The sequence below is a fragment of the Grus americana genome, chromosome 16 (assembly GCF_028858705.1).
Source record: "Grus americana isolate bGruAme1 chromosome 16, bGruAme1.mat, whole genome shotgun sequence".
Classification (NCBI taxonomy): Eukaryota; Metazoa; Chordata; class Aves; order Gruiformes; family Gruidae; genus Grus; species Grus americana.
The window spans coordinates 9,317,499-9,332,329 of record NC_072867.1 but is presented as its reverse complement, the minus strand read 5'-3'; the positions used below and the strand labels follow the sequence as shown (position 1 = coordinate 9,332,329).

Genomic DNA, 14,831 nt, shown 5'->3' with positions numbered 1-14,831 from the left:
AAGACGCGTAGTGAGACAGCTATTGATACTTCTCCTAATTCAGCATGTAGATTTCCTCTGTAACCGTTGTCTGAAGTTTAAATTACCTGTATGAAATTATTTTACTTCAAAAACATGTTACCTGTAGGCAAGACATGCTTGAGAGCCACACATAAGAGAGCATGCTTTTGCATCTCATGGTGCAACAGGAATCAGCTGAAGATTAATGGAGGAAAATCAAGTGACTGTTCTGAAAAGCCTACAGCCAAGCTCTATTTTTATACACACACACATACCACCAAACTCTGGTTTCTTTAACAAAAAAGTCCCTGAATCCTCAGCTGGAGGCAGCTGATTGCTTGTAACTACCCACAAATTAAAGTTTCTGCCAGTGAGAGGAGCTGAGGAAAAATACTGCTTTTGTACTGGAACCCTTGCTGGGGTGGGGGGAGAAGAGGAGCTGGGCATTTTCAGTCATCTCTGCGTTACTCAGATTTATAGTTAAAGCTTCCTCCACCAATAGCCTTAAAAGAGCTGGTGGATCTTACACCCAGTGTTGGAGGTATCTGTGTCCACCTGCTAGCAGCTCCCCCTCACCATTAGCTCCACATTAAAAAAATCTTGAAATGACAGTTCTGGTTGTGATTAGCATTGTGAAAAATGTAATTATTTGGTTTTAATTATTTTTAACTCTTCCTCCCCCTACCATTATTCTAGCTCACAACAACATTTTTACTCACAAAGATGGCCCAAACCTGCAGAATTTCAATAATCCCCACGAGCCATGGAATAGACTCCATCGGACCCCACCATCCTTCCCAACGCCTCCACAGTGGCCCAAGCCCACCGATTCTGAACGAAGCTCCTCAGTGACAAACCATGACAGAGACAGGGAGCGGGAGCGAGAGCCTGAGAAGAGGGATCTTTCTCTGAGTAAAGACGACAGAGACAAAGAAAGGTAAGCAGCGAGTGCTTTTGAACACTTTCTTCTGGGCCTATTTTTCCTCTATATTTTTTTCTAATTTTCCCAATCGTAAAATAATCTTCAGAGCAAAACATTGCTTGTCTTTGAAGCAGCTGATAGGCCTCTCCTTCGGATAAACACAAGTACTAGCAACACAAAAAACCCACCTCTTTGGCTTTTAGGATTTGTCCTCTGTGGAAATATGGTAAGCCAGTCCTTGCTAGCAGGTTAATAAAATGCACCGGGCTGAGGAAATGAGCGTGTCGCTGTGTTTTCAGGGTATCCTTGGCTGTTTTCAATGCAACTGCTTTAGGATTGCTGTATAGTCTGAAATCATGAAAGTAGCATTGTGATGGGTCCTTTGGAGGCAGTCATAGTTCTCATTAATGTACAGATATGCTGATGAATTCAAATGTTAGCTGGACATTAACGAGATAAAAATGCAAATGCCTGTATCTGGAGCAGTGTGCATGAATCCATTAGCAAAACTGATTTTTAAAAATTGCACTGTAGACAAACCCTTATTAACAGTGACAGGACTGTATTACCTGGGCTATAGATACTTCATTAGCTTCCAGTTACAGGTTTTTGAAGCTGTAAAGCCCTTTATATTTCAGAGCCCGGTTGTCTCCAACAGGCTACTTCTTTGTAGGCAATAGCAGCCTGCAAGTCTTAGATGTTTGTATTTGACTGTGATAGGGGGTTCATAGTTTGCCTGGAGTGCTTTTAATGAGATCTTCAGGCAGTGCCTGTGAACAAGATTATATGGAAGCAATAGGCTGAAAATCATCTTGCTTTAAATGTTAAATTGTCTGACACCCTTGCATGGATAGTCATTCAGATAGGAAGCTCTCTTCTTGGCTTTAGTGTAATTCATTTGCAAACCAAGGTTACTTTACTCTTCAGAGTGTTCACACAGGGGTTAACATCTCTATTACATTTCCATTAATTCAGCTCAAGCTGTCCCCAGCATAATAAACCACATCCTTGACCAGCAATCAGGACTACCGCAGAGGCGCAGAGGAAGAAATCTGGGTTAGCAAATGTAATCATAAGGGATAAATACTTAGAGAACTCCCCAAAACACCTCCAGCTTTCAGCACTCAGGTCTTACAGCCCTCGAAAGCAAACCCGGCATAAAACTTAGGCATCAGTGAGCCTCTCAGCTGTATAATGCAGTTCTCTCAATCACACCACCATACTTTGCATTTAAAGTGTCTCTCATTCAGAGCAAAGTGCTTTTAAAAGGTGAGCATTATTTATTCCCCTCTTAAAGAGGTGGGATTAACTGTGACTAATTGGCTTGCTCAGAGATAGAGGTGCAGTTAGAAATGTAAACCCTCGTGCCTCTCTTTCTAAACCATGGACATTGTCATCAAATCCGTTGTTCCTCATAGCAGGTCCTCTTGAAACAGAGATCGATTACTCAGTTTCATGGCTTTTTCGAGGAATTTTTTTCCTTAAGCACCTAGCTTACCTGCCAGAACTGCCAACAACAACAACTCTCCTGTGGCTCCATAGGAAAGTAAGCATCACGTTATGGCTGCTTCCAGTCGACAAGGCTGTCTGGTGAAGGACCTGCGTACATTTCTGTTGGCTTCTGTTTTGTATGCCTGGATCCACGTTTTAGGAAAGGATCCTGAGTTAAGAGTGTTACAGCCAAGAAGATCATCGTCTGGCAGCAAGATGTATATATGAACACACAATAAGCATCTTTTTTAAAAAAATAAGCTGTCTAGAATTCTTCCTTCCTTACATTTCTCAGTGAAGTAGTCTTTCTCTTCAGGTGAATATACTGTTCTTTCAAATGCATCCCCAATTTAGTCCCCAAATTTGTGGACATTTAACATTTTTTTCTATGTAGTATGTAAAGGCAGGTAGTACGTATCTTTTAGTGTAGCATCACAGCTATAGCTGATGCTAGCAGAGTTTTGCAAATCATTTTCTGAACAATCTCGAATTGCACAACTGGACACAGCACTATGCATGTCCAACATCACATCTATGTTTTTTCACACAAATCAAGGACGTATGTTCTCTCTTTTTACAGAGACCTCATGGATAAAAACAGACATTCAAACAGATCCTCACCGGCATCGGCTCCAGTGACACATCAGATAAGCAATCTCATCCGCAGCAACAGCCAAACCTCCAGTGATCCCATCAGACAGGTTAGCCTCGGTGAAAGGGAAAGGTCCAAAGAACCCGAGCGAGAGCACCCTGACCGGCTGAGAGAGCCGCCCATAGCAGAACACAAGATTAAAGAGAGCCGTTCCCCAGTGAAGGAAACTCCAAGCCATGATAAGAGACCCTCTGAGGACAACACAAAGCCAGTAATCCAGTCTGTATCCCCATACAGCAAACCTGCACTAAGTGAGAGCTTGAAGCTTACCAATCTAATGAGCAAGGACATGGAGAGAAAGACAGACCTTCCCAGCGACCTCCAGAAGATTAAGAATGACATCAAGGTCAAAGAGGAGAGGAAGGAAGACAGTGATGTGCTGGTGGTAGGGTCTGAGCCTTCACAGCACTCCCGATCAGTGGAGCATCCCCCACCACCTACTTTGCATGGATTATCATTGCCTCACTCAATGGCTGCCTCTATGCCCATCTCCATGGGCAGCGTGCACCAGATGAACAACATGAATGTTCTGGACCGCAGCAGAATGATGACCCCGCTCATAGGCATGAATCCTTTGTCAGGAAGAGAGAGGCTGCCACATCCTGGATTCTCTTGGGACCCAATGAGGGACCCATTGCGAGATGCCTACCGGAGCTTAGACCTGCACCGTCGAATGGACTTTCAGCTCCGGACGGATCCTATCCATAGGTTCCCTACCACCTCTGGATTTTACGACCATGAGCGTTCTTACAGAGACAGGGAGCCACACGACTATAACCATGAAAACCTTCTTGAAGCCCGCCGAGAGCAGGAGCGGTTGCGGCAAGTGGAGGAAAGAGAGCGCTTGCACTTACGGGAAGAACTTGAGCGTGCCAGAATGCACCACTTGCACTCGTCCCCCATCGAAAGTCACCTGGCACACGTGCCATCCTTCATGCCTCATTTAAGCGGGATGCATTACCCCAGACTGAGTCCATCCACTGCCATGCACAATGGGATTTTAAATAGGAACCCACCAACTGCAGCGCTGAGCGCCCCGCCACCTCTTGTACCAGCGAGCAGCACCAGACCTGCCTCCCCACGCAGGACTACTCCACTCACAAACTCAGAGTCCAGGGACTATTCCCCCTCTAGGAACCCCAAAGAAGTAGAGGCACGATAGTCCCCAACATTGAATTTTAAACTCGCCTGTATATAAAACAACCAACCAACAAACCAACAACAACAAAAAAAACAAACAGGAAAAAAAAAACAAAAAAACAAAAAACAAACCTTTTACAAAATGCACTGCTGTAAACTTTTTTTTTTTAATGTAAAATTTGTAGAAGTTAAGCACATTTCCATAAATAACGGGGTCGGGGATGCAGACTTTCCAACAAGGAGGTTGCTGAGAATGGGAATTTAATATATAGGTATTGATTTTTGCTTTTGTTTTTTGTTTCTGTGCTAAAAAAAAAAATGAGTTAAAAATATCAAGTTTGTACATTTTTTCCCAAATGTGAGGAACATTTTTAATGGATTTGTATTTTTTTTAATTTTGTGCTCTTTATTCACTTAAAAAAAGAAGAAATTTTGCTTTTGTTTTTAGTTAAATTTGCATTTTAAAGGCCTCAGATCCTTAAGAAAAAATACCCAGGGTTTCTTAAAAGTATTATTTATGGAAATACTGTAGTTTTACAGTCCACTGTGAGGTTCCCTTCTGAGGCCAATTGATCACTTACCTTGGTACTTTGGAACCGAAGTTACAGATATATATTAAAATATTAATAATAATAATAATGTACAAAACTGTTTGTTTTTTGCCTTATTATATTATGCAGAAATTTAAGAGGAATTTTTTTTGACTTCTTGTTTTAAACAAAAAAAAAACAAAGAAAACAAACTGTAAATATTCTGTTAATATAAATGTACACCAATATTAAATTCTTAACATAGGTAGACTTTATAAAAATGGTTTCTAGAACCACTCTGGTTATTTGTTAACATGGTTACAACTCATACTCTTGTCACAGTCAGAAATTCACACTCAGAAAGCTAAGTACGGCATATATACTTCAACTATGCAAGAACTTGGAGGCAGGTCTTAGTGGATGTTGGGGGGAGGAAGGTTAAAAAAAAAAAAAAAACAACCCAAAAACAACCAACTTGCAACTCTGGAGACAGAATGGAAATGGCATGTGACCGGGAAGAAGGATGCTTGTGTTTAACAAAAAAAAAAAAAAAAAAAAAAAAAAAAAAAAAGAGAGACTGAATTTTTTTGTACAAACACAAGGGACAGTTCGTCAAGGAAAGAGAGAGACACACGCTCCTGGAAGGGAATTTTGGTTTCCTACTTTTCAAGCTGGCAAAAGCAGATGGAACTGGCACAGTACCATGCGGCAGACCCTTTCCTTATTTTTTTTTTTCCTTTTTTTTCTCTTTTTTTTGTGTTGTGGGCAGGATCGCTGGCAAGCAAGGACAATTTTCCGTGGACCCCTTGTGCTAATTGTGCAGTGTTCTTATTGGAATCTGTATACAAGACAAAGTAGAATTTTAGGAGTGCAAAAAAAAAGTCTAATGGTTGATTAAAAAAAAAGAAATTCTGATATATTATCTATAGTACATGAAGACCATAAGCAAATGTTTGTTTCAGTGTGGTTCTGCCTTGAACTGCTTTTTGGCATGATTTATTTTTTATTTCCAATTTTACTTTTCATCCATATGTAAATTTTGCCATGTTTTACTTGCTGTACCATCCCCCCCTCCCTTATTTTATTTTTCAGTGTCCATGTTTTATATATCCTGGGCTTTTTCTCTCTAGTTAATTCAGCCATCCGCTACTATTTTCTTGGCTCTGTAACTCTTGTTTCCCCCCCCTCCCCATCCTCCCCCCTGCACCCCCTGTAATTTTAAACATTCAGTTTCCTTGTAGATCAATGAAGATAAATACAACATTGATTTTGGATGAAAAAGGTAGTCGAGTGTTTGTGTGTCGGTGCTTCGGCGGCTGGGAGGAGGCAGCCGGCAGCTGACGGAAGGGGTTGGTGTTGGGAGAGGGATTTTATTTTGTTTGTGCATCTTTCCCGGCAGAAGGAACGCGGCCCCTGGAAAGCTTCGGAGGCTGCGGCTGTGGGGTCAGGCCTGGGGAGGACAGCGTGCTGCCCGGCGCTGCGCCAGCTCTCCCAAGCCCCTGGCCCCGGCGCGGCGGGCACCGCAGGCTCTGCGCCTCGCGCGCTGATCCGACAGTCGTCTTGGGGGGGAAAGAAGGATGGAAAAGGAAGCGCAAGCTCTGTGCAGCAGCTCGTTTGAAGGGATAGTGCTGCCGGCATCGCTACGGGAAGGTTATCGCCTCAAGCGCTGTTCTCCACGTGCGTTTTCGTTTGCTTCCCCAGCTTTCCCGTAGGCTGAGAGCAGACATCTGCAGGGGGATGGAGAAGTGCTCCAAGCCCCCTCGCTCTCAGTAACTGATTTAACAGTGGGCGACTGTGCTTTAACAGCATGTTACAGCTTCTGGTTTTAACTTTGCGTGTGACTAAATTACCAAGCATAAAAAAATAAAATGAAATAAAATAGCAGGGTCCTTAATCTGATGAAAGGAGGCTTAAAACAAAATAGGCATTAAAAATCAGCACCTGCTCTCCCAGCTGAAATCAGAGGAACATATAACACATGGTGGAAGTGAAAAGTGTGTTGGACTCAGCATAAAGATATTTGTAATGCTGGCTCAAGGGGACTGTATTTCTCTCCCGATACCATTGTCCAGCACAGCGTCTTGCTTGGCACCGCCTCTACCACAGACGTGCAGGAGTGAACCTCCCTCTCACCTCTTAGAAAGAGTCCATAGCTGCGTCTTCCCGGTCAGACACGTGCAAGCAAGGAGGGGGTTTAGTGTACACTTCAAAAAAATACAAAAATGGACCGTACCCTTTGGAAGCATTTGGTCCGTGTACGATTTAAAAAGTGAGCATTAAATCAATGCCATGCTCCCCTGGCATTCCTGAAGGATTGCTTATTGCGGCCACACCAATGCCAGAAGAATTCATCATGACTGATGTTGCGGCAGTCTGAATATTAAAAGAAAATCAGCGGTTTGCCGTTTATTGTATTAGGAGGCATTGCTCTGACGCTTTCGGAGGATGACCCATCAATAATGCTGCACTACAGTGGGATTCCTGCGGAATTACGCAGTGCCGAGTATCAGCCTTCTCACAAAATGGTTCATCATGATTAATGATATTATTACCTAAACAGAGAAACTAATTAATTCAGCCTTATTCCTTTAAGCTATCCCAGCTGAGCCGCCTTCTGCTAAAAAGAACTGGTACAGAAGGACTTCCTGGGTTTTATGCGTTTCTACCACTGTTGGGCTTTCATTTTGTGCAGTTTTTACCATTTTTATTCTCCTTCCAGCTGTCTCCCTAGAGACTTCCCTCAGCCACCAACAAACGGTGGGATTTAGCAAACAAATGACGGGTGGGAGGAAGAGGATGGGATGTGTAAGGTTCATTGCTTTGCCTCAGGCAGCCGATTTTTAAAAAGATACTTGGGAAGGCATAAGGAGAGAGACCAGCTCTTGCACTCACGTTACCTTTTGTCTGAAACGTGATGCCATGCTCCGCTGTGGCTCCGTGGAAGGAGATTTGGTGTGCACCTTCTTCAGTTAACGGGGGCCAGTCTTGGACTGGTCAGTAAAATGGGTGAATAACCAGGAGAGTGTGGAGTGCCGGAAAAAGCCCATCGGTAAAGCTGTAATGAATCCTCAGATAATTTGTCAAAAGTATTAACTGCTTTTCGACAAAAAGATCTAGTACTTCCCTAAAAAGCAAGCTTTATTGCCTAAAATAAGTATATGGGAAGTCTCCATTCCAGCCTTTGTAGATTCCATAAATATTTATGAGTTAGTTGTCGGTGATCTCAAGTTAGATGAACAAAGGGTTGATGTGGGGGAACCCAGGCACTGCGCAGCGGCCTGAGCTGTCACCGTCAGATCTGCAACCCCAACATCACCCGGGTCCCGAGGAGGGAAAGCACAAGAAGCCAGCGAGAGAGAAATGCAATATCCTGAGAGCTTAAGCAAAAGTGAGACGCGCCAGCTTTGCTTCGGGCAGGCTGGCAGGTGCCAGAATGAGAGAAGGGTAAGTCAGTGGTGTGCAGCTCGCGCTCGAGCCAAGGAGCCCTCGGCGGTGGGGAGAACGGGTTGTGTTTCCTTTGGTTCGTACTGGGCAAAAAAGGTAATTCTTTTCTTTATCTCCTTCAGGAAATTCCTTTTTTGCCAAAGCCTTAGGAAAATAGTGGTGTCGCAGTTTCAGGGGGGATTTTGGTAATGATCTTGTGACAGACCAAAATGGCATTGCTCATCGCTGAAACCTGGGCTTCCCCACGCCGGGGGCTGCTGGGCCCTTCCCTGCACACCCCCCAGAGCTTTCCCCGATGCTTCTTGGTGTCCCTTTGCACGTGCAGGTTGCTTTGGGAAGAGAGAACCAGGGCTTTGGCAAATGAATACAGCACTTCAACTCACATCCACGGGAGCCGGTAGCCCAGGGCTTAGCTCAGGTACTCGGTGCTTTGGGGAGGGCACAGCGGGTCGTGGGCTCAGCCTTACCCAGGGCGTCACCACGGGCGCCGCAGCAGCATCTGGAGGAGCCCCCTCATGTCCACCCACGTCCAGGACAACGGCTTCCCCCCGCTGAAGCCACAACTCTTTCATACCATCAAGATCGGTATTTTGTCAGGAAAACGCCTTTCCCAGTAGCACCCTGTATTATGTGAAACCGAATAAAAAGCAGGGAGCAGGGGAGGGCTGCAATGGGCCTAAATTACAGGCTACCATTTCTGAACATAATGGGGAAAAATAAAAATCAAATGGTGTTTTGAAGTTTAACTTGGAAAATATTTTTCCAAGGCCTTTGAGGGATGTGTGTGTGAAGGGAAAGGGTCGTCTCCCCTTGCCCCAGCCCCTGCTGCTGCGGCACAGCTGGAGGCCTCCCTACACAGCGGCTGGGACCTCCTTGCAGGTGTCGGCACGGCAATTTCTTTGTCTTCTCACAAAAACCTTCTGCTCCATTAAGCTTCCCTAATTGCTGCATTTATCATCAGCCATTTTCTGCTTGTTCTCTTCCTCATTCAGTGAGGAAGTGTCAAAATAGAGATATACCCGGCCGTCCCTCCCGCCGATGAAGCTGTTCAGCAGGCACCGGCTGCTCAATTGGCCGTTCAGCAGAAGGTCCCTCATTACGGGCTCCGCGGTGGCTTCTGTGTCACACAGATTGCGGCAGCCGGGCCACGCTGGTCAGGTGTCAGGCCCTTTGCACTGAGCCTTGATAAACAGCTGAAAGGAGAAAAATAAAGGACTTATTTTTTGACTCAAAACCCAACCAGCTTCATCCTCCGACCCGCGATAGGAATTCACGCAGCGAACTGTAGCTGCCTGCAGCGGGATGAAGCCCTTCATCTCCCCCCCCAAAGCAGTTTGAGGAGCAGAGGGTGTGTTAGACATCCAAGGAGAAGGGGGCCCAGCTCACACCCACATTGGCCTCAGTCACACACCACAAGTCGCTGCCAGCGCCAGGAGAAAACGTGCAAGAAAACAGCTGCAGCTCAGCCGGGGCAGGCAGGTTTCTGCTGCTGTTTTGGAGAAGAGCTGTTGCAATATAAGAAGTCGTAATTAGCTCTTCTGCAGCGTTTGCTCTGCTGGGTATCAAAACACAGTTGTTAATAAATAGTATAATTTCAGGAAAAGGAAAAACTGATGGAGAGCTTGTGCCCAGCGACACTCCCTGGCTGCACCAGCAGTGGTGGGATCACTCAGGGAAAATTGCAAAACAGGAGAACTCTGCAAATCCAAATTCAAAGAGCTGGCCGGTGAGAAACACAGTGGAGGGGAACTAGTTTGGGGAAGCTCTTAGGTTTCATTATTCAAAAATCTTTCCTTTCGTTTTGAGTGCTGTAAAATAGCACTCCAAAAAAAATCTGACTCCAAAAACTCCAAAAAGAGAGCATTTTTTGAGAGAAAGGCAGTTTGTTGAAATAAGAAAGGAATGAATAATTTTAACTTGAGAGAGAATGACCCCAGCTGAGCACCACATTGGAGCCTTGTGCTGGGTGAGACCAAGCCTCAGGGGGTTGGGATCTCTTCCACATTGGCTTAACCGTACCAGGAGAGATGCTGGAAACTCCTTTTTTTTTAATTGTACCATGAGGCAAAGATCCTCTTCTGCCCCTTGTCCCTCTATGGCTTCACAAGTCCTTTCTGCCAGGTCAATGGCTCTTAAACAGAAATGCAGGGATCACCATCACCTGTCAAATCCTTCCTGGGGGTTTGCTGAATTACTGTCACAGACATGGGCGCAGTGCAAGGTTTTGGAAGGAGGACGAAAGGATTTAAGAGTGTCTCCTTAATAGCTTGTTGAATGAAAAAGCTGGAAGAAAACTGACCTAAAGCATTTTAGGTTCCCTTCTGAAATCTGTATTATTCTTTGCATTTCACCAATCTGAGCTGCAAGCTGAAAACCTCCTGCCTGCTTTTAAGGATGCATTCAGCCACTTGTGTGTAGATTCCCACAACACCCATTGGATGCAGGCAGCTATACCTCGTCTGTCAGCCAACAAAGGACTAACAGAAAGAGAGAAAATAAGTGAGCAAATTTCCTGCCATATCTCAGTTACAAATAGCAGTGCATACCACCATCAAGGCCACCGTGAAGACCAGCTGCCTTTCCACCTGCCCGATAATGTTGATGGGTACTTGGTCACAGGCACTGAAGGCTTCTACACCTACTGTGGAGTGAACAAAGGAAAAAGGAGGAATCGTATGGGGGTGTTTTCAAAACTAAGATAGCTCAGGATTTTTGGTTTGTTAATGGACATGTAAGAAACTACAGCATGTGAAAAATGTCTGACAAGGGAACCACGTCTGATTTGCGGTTTGCATTAAGCCCCTTTAGACTGGGGAGGTGATAGTACCATAAAATATACTGTTATGGCTTCCATTTGAGAAATCACACCTTAATTCTCAGCACATATCACTGATAGCCCTGAAAAGGCTAAAAGCCGCGCACTGCTGTCATGGGGCTGTACAGGCTCACCACGTGTCTGCAGCTGAGAAAGCAGGGACCGAAAGCAGTCCAGCTATTCAAGGAATTAATTCAGCTGGTGGGGATGGCCCTGGAGGTCACGCACAGCCAGATTAGCCTTTCCAAGAGCTCAACATTTTCTGCTGTGTCCTATGGAGTTTCACTGATCAAACCCTGCAGAATTTAAAGGTTAAGCCTCAAGCACAACCCAGCTAACTTCTGGTCAGATACAGGATCAATATCGCATCTCTGGCCAACAAGTTGGGTCACAGGGCTGCCACTGGCACATGCCCACGGCACGGCGGAGCAACAGAAGGAACCAGACCCCCTCCCACCTTGGTCTGCGAAATCCATGCCGGCCTATTTGTACCATTACTGATGGATCCTGTGGCAAAGACACTGCACCCTGCCTCCAATGTGTTCACTGGATGACTTCACGCAGCCAGACATGGCCAAAAATGTGCCTCTGTGAATTAATGAATTGGTTTAATTGTCTGCCAAACCTGAGAGCAGCCAAAAGTAACAAATTAAAGTTTACAATCCTGTGGTCTCATTTACAAGGGGATAATACAGCAACTGTTTATTTTGTGAGATGTTGGAGTGAGTCGGGAGAAAATTACAGCCCCTATATAATATTAATAATAATCATCATCATAAAAATACTTTTAATAGGAAACACCGATGGTTGTTTTGCTCCATTAACTTGCACTATTGTTTCAGCCCGTCTGGCTGCCGACTCAGCAGGGCAGGGGGTGTTGATTCCCCGGAGGCAAAACTGGCTTCACAGCCACAACAGCTCACAACAGCTTCACGCTGTGGCGCGAGAGTTTAATAATCGCCATGGCTGTAGCGTGGCAGCATCCATGGGAGGATCTGCAGGGCCAGATGATCCTTTATGGGGCCGCGAAAAGAGCTCCAGGGGAGGAAGCAGATGCCACAGTGCCTGGAAGCTGCTGGGAGACTTTATGGCTGATGTCCCCAGCCTGTACCCTCTGGGCTGGAGAGGGAGGTGGGAGCAGCAGCTCTGCAGTTTTTGGAAGACGTGCAAGCTGCACTCTTCATGAAATCAGCGTGGTGCCAAGGGATGGAGGTGCAGGATCAGCCCTACGTGAGCCCCAGCACACGCACCAGCGGCCATGCCCCCGAGGAGGAAGAAGAGCCCTCTTCCAGGGGCTGCTGCTCCGGCGCACGCCCCAGAAAGACCCCGCTGACAATTCGTGTCAGCTCAGGGCCCGGCGGGCGGGTGGCTCTGCTTCCGCACTGTCCTGGACAGGGGTCCCTGCACTGTGACACTGCCAGGGTGGGAGAAGGAGCCTCCCAGGCTGGGGAGGACTGTACGCCCAGCGCTGCGGGTGCTGGCAAGGACTCAAACGCCATGAGCCAGTGACCAAGTGAAGCGAGTGGTGACGTCTGTGCCGAGCACAGATAATTTCAGGCGCTCAGTCTATTTCAAGCCGCCGCATCAGAAGTTCCAGCTGCATCTTCCCTCATGCATGGGCTGCCCAGCGCTGGGGCTCCTCTGGGCTCCAGCACCCCGTTCCCTCCAGCCACGGGCTCCAGAGAGGTGGGGGCTTGCGAGAAGGGCTTTGGGATGGGGAAGGGTCCTAAATACGGGAAAAATGCAGTAATTGACTCCTTTTCTGCAAAATAGATGAGGCCCGTAGGAAGTTCAGCAGCTGGGCAAACGGCTGTGTCACCAAAGGCAGCTGAATGGGAATGCAAGAGAGGGGAAAATAAATAAATATGTTCGTACATCCCCATGAAATGAATCCCTCCCCATTCAGCCATTTCCCTTTATTTCTTCCTTTTAGAAGCAAGGTTATCGGGTCTAACATCACATCCAAACATTTCAGCACTAGCATTATACGGGATGCTCCAAGGTCAGCGCCTGCAGCTGTAAACTCATTAGTCTTGTCTTTTGTGAGAGAAGAAAGCCTCTTCATTCCTCTCTCATCCCCTTCCCCCCTAATTAAAATTAAAGTATTTCCTGGCCAAAAGTCATTTCTGCATTCATTCATCTCAATTCTTTTCTGTTTGGATAAACCACCCTCTGGTACTCCGAGGGTGTTATGTATACAAACTATAAACTCTTAATGGTCCTGCAGTGTGTTATGACTGGCCTAAAGAGCTAAAGCAGGCTCTGAAAAAAGTGGTTCTTGGCAACGCCGTGTATGGAGTTCAGGCTCATCAGTCATATGCAATTAGAGATTAAAAGTGCTTGATGGACTATAGGGGAGACCAGCACGGAGGGAGATGAGGAATGCAGGAGAGAAAAGGCAAACAAAAGCTTTTCTCTCCGCACAGCAGTTGCTACTACAAAAGCAGGGATGGGAGGACAGTCCTCGTTTCTCCCGAGGCGCCCACAGCCTTTCCGGGCTCGAGGGCCCAGGCGTGCTGATCGCAGTGCCCCATCTCCATCCTGACGACCACCCACGTCTCGAGCGGAGTGACGCGAGTCCTCGGGGACCACCGGGGCCGGTGGCTGTTGCTCAGGGACGGCACAGGAAGGCCGGGCTCGGGGTTGGGGGGGGGGCTTGCTCCACAGCCCAGAGCTGCCCGGGGACACGGTGTCTGGTAACACCCCCCCAGGTGCTGGAAAGGGCCAATCTGCCCAAATTGAGGCACCTGGGAGGCATCAGGAGCCTGAAGGGTTTATAGGGGAGAGGAGGGAACAGTGTCCTTTCCTTCCAGAGTAAAGGGGTGTTTCCCAGTTGGGGTCCTGCTGCTTTGAAGGGGAGGAGGTTGGTTGGCACATAAATGCTTTTGAAAGGTTTGTGGCCATTAACGCCCTATATTTTGCTGAGTTTGTGGGCTACGTGCTGAAACAGGCTGTTGGAGCAAGGCAGCTCCATGCTGACCATGTCACTGCCCAGGTGCAGCCAAGGACAGGAGGGAGCAGGACACAAGAAGAGATGAGATAAACTGTTGGGATTGGCAGGGACTGCCATTTCCTTCTCCTTTCATACCTTCTGTCTATGCAGCCTCTCCAGTTTTGGGCAAGTTTAAAACATTGAGCAACTGTGGGCAAGTTAATGCATTTTTCCTTGCAGTGAAACACAGTTGTTTTGTTAACCAGATTTGTTTTGAGCTAAGAAAATCCTTGGCCCTTACTGGAAGGGAAAAGCATAAAAGAGGTGGGTAGGGCAGCTTTGACTCCAAGGTGAAATGTAGACCAGTCACCAAGGATGAAGCACCCTCCGTGCCATCACAGTACCTGTGTGCTGGAGGATTTTCTGCTCATCATCAGGACTTGGAGCACCCTCAGGGGCTCAGTGCCCTTTGCGGGGTCACAGACTCAGTGGCAAATTAGTGGAAGGACTCAATCAGCTGAGCTGCCAGTGCAGCCTGGCAGGTCTCCTATGGAGACAAGGACACAGCTTAGCCTGCAAAATTGCATGAGACTTCAGCCTTTCCTCTCTGCATCTTCAAATGCCTTTGTGCTTTGTGTAGGAGGAAGGTGTGGGACAGCTCTTCTATGCATGGTGGTCACTGCAGTCCAATAAACTGTTTCCTATAGTATCAGGAGACAGAAGTGAGACTCAGCACTTTGTGGCCTTCTTGGTGATGCTATGTGAGAGTATCAACCCTTGAAAAACCAGGAGGCTTCCCTCCTTTCTCCCTACAGTACATTTCTCCTTCCATCCATTTGCTTTTCCTACCCACAGCTAGCAAGAGAGCCACAGAGGCCCTTGGCCTGCCCAGCCTGAGGGAAGGA

General features: G+C 46.6%; 1 protein-coding gene across 23 annotated transcripts in view; it reads left to right on the top strand.

The window, feature by feature from the left end:
• The window catches only part of FBRSL1 (fibrosin like 1), a 549,252-nt gene extending 544,916 nt beyond the window's left edge, over positions 1–4,336 (top strand). For all 23 annotated transcript variants that reach the window (XM_054844224.1, XM_054844220.1, XM_054844217.1 and 20 more), the window contains 2 exons: positions 697–937; positions 2,994–4,336. In XM_054844224.1, the coding sequence (XP_054700199.1) occupies positions 697–937; positions 2,994–4,227 (1,475 nt within the window). In that variant the 3' untranslated portion in view covers positions 4,228–4,336. The remainder of the gene's footprint in view (positions 1–696; positions 938–2,993) is intronic.
• Positions 4,337–14,831: the final 10,495 nt, after the last annotated feature.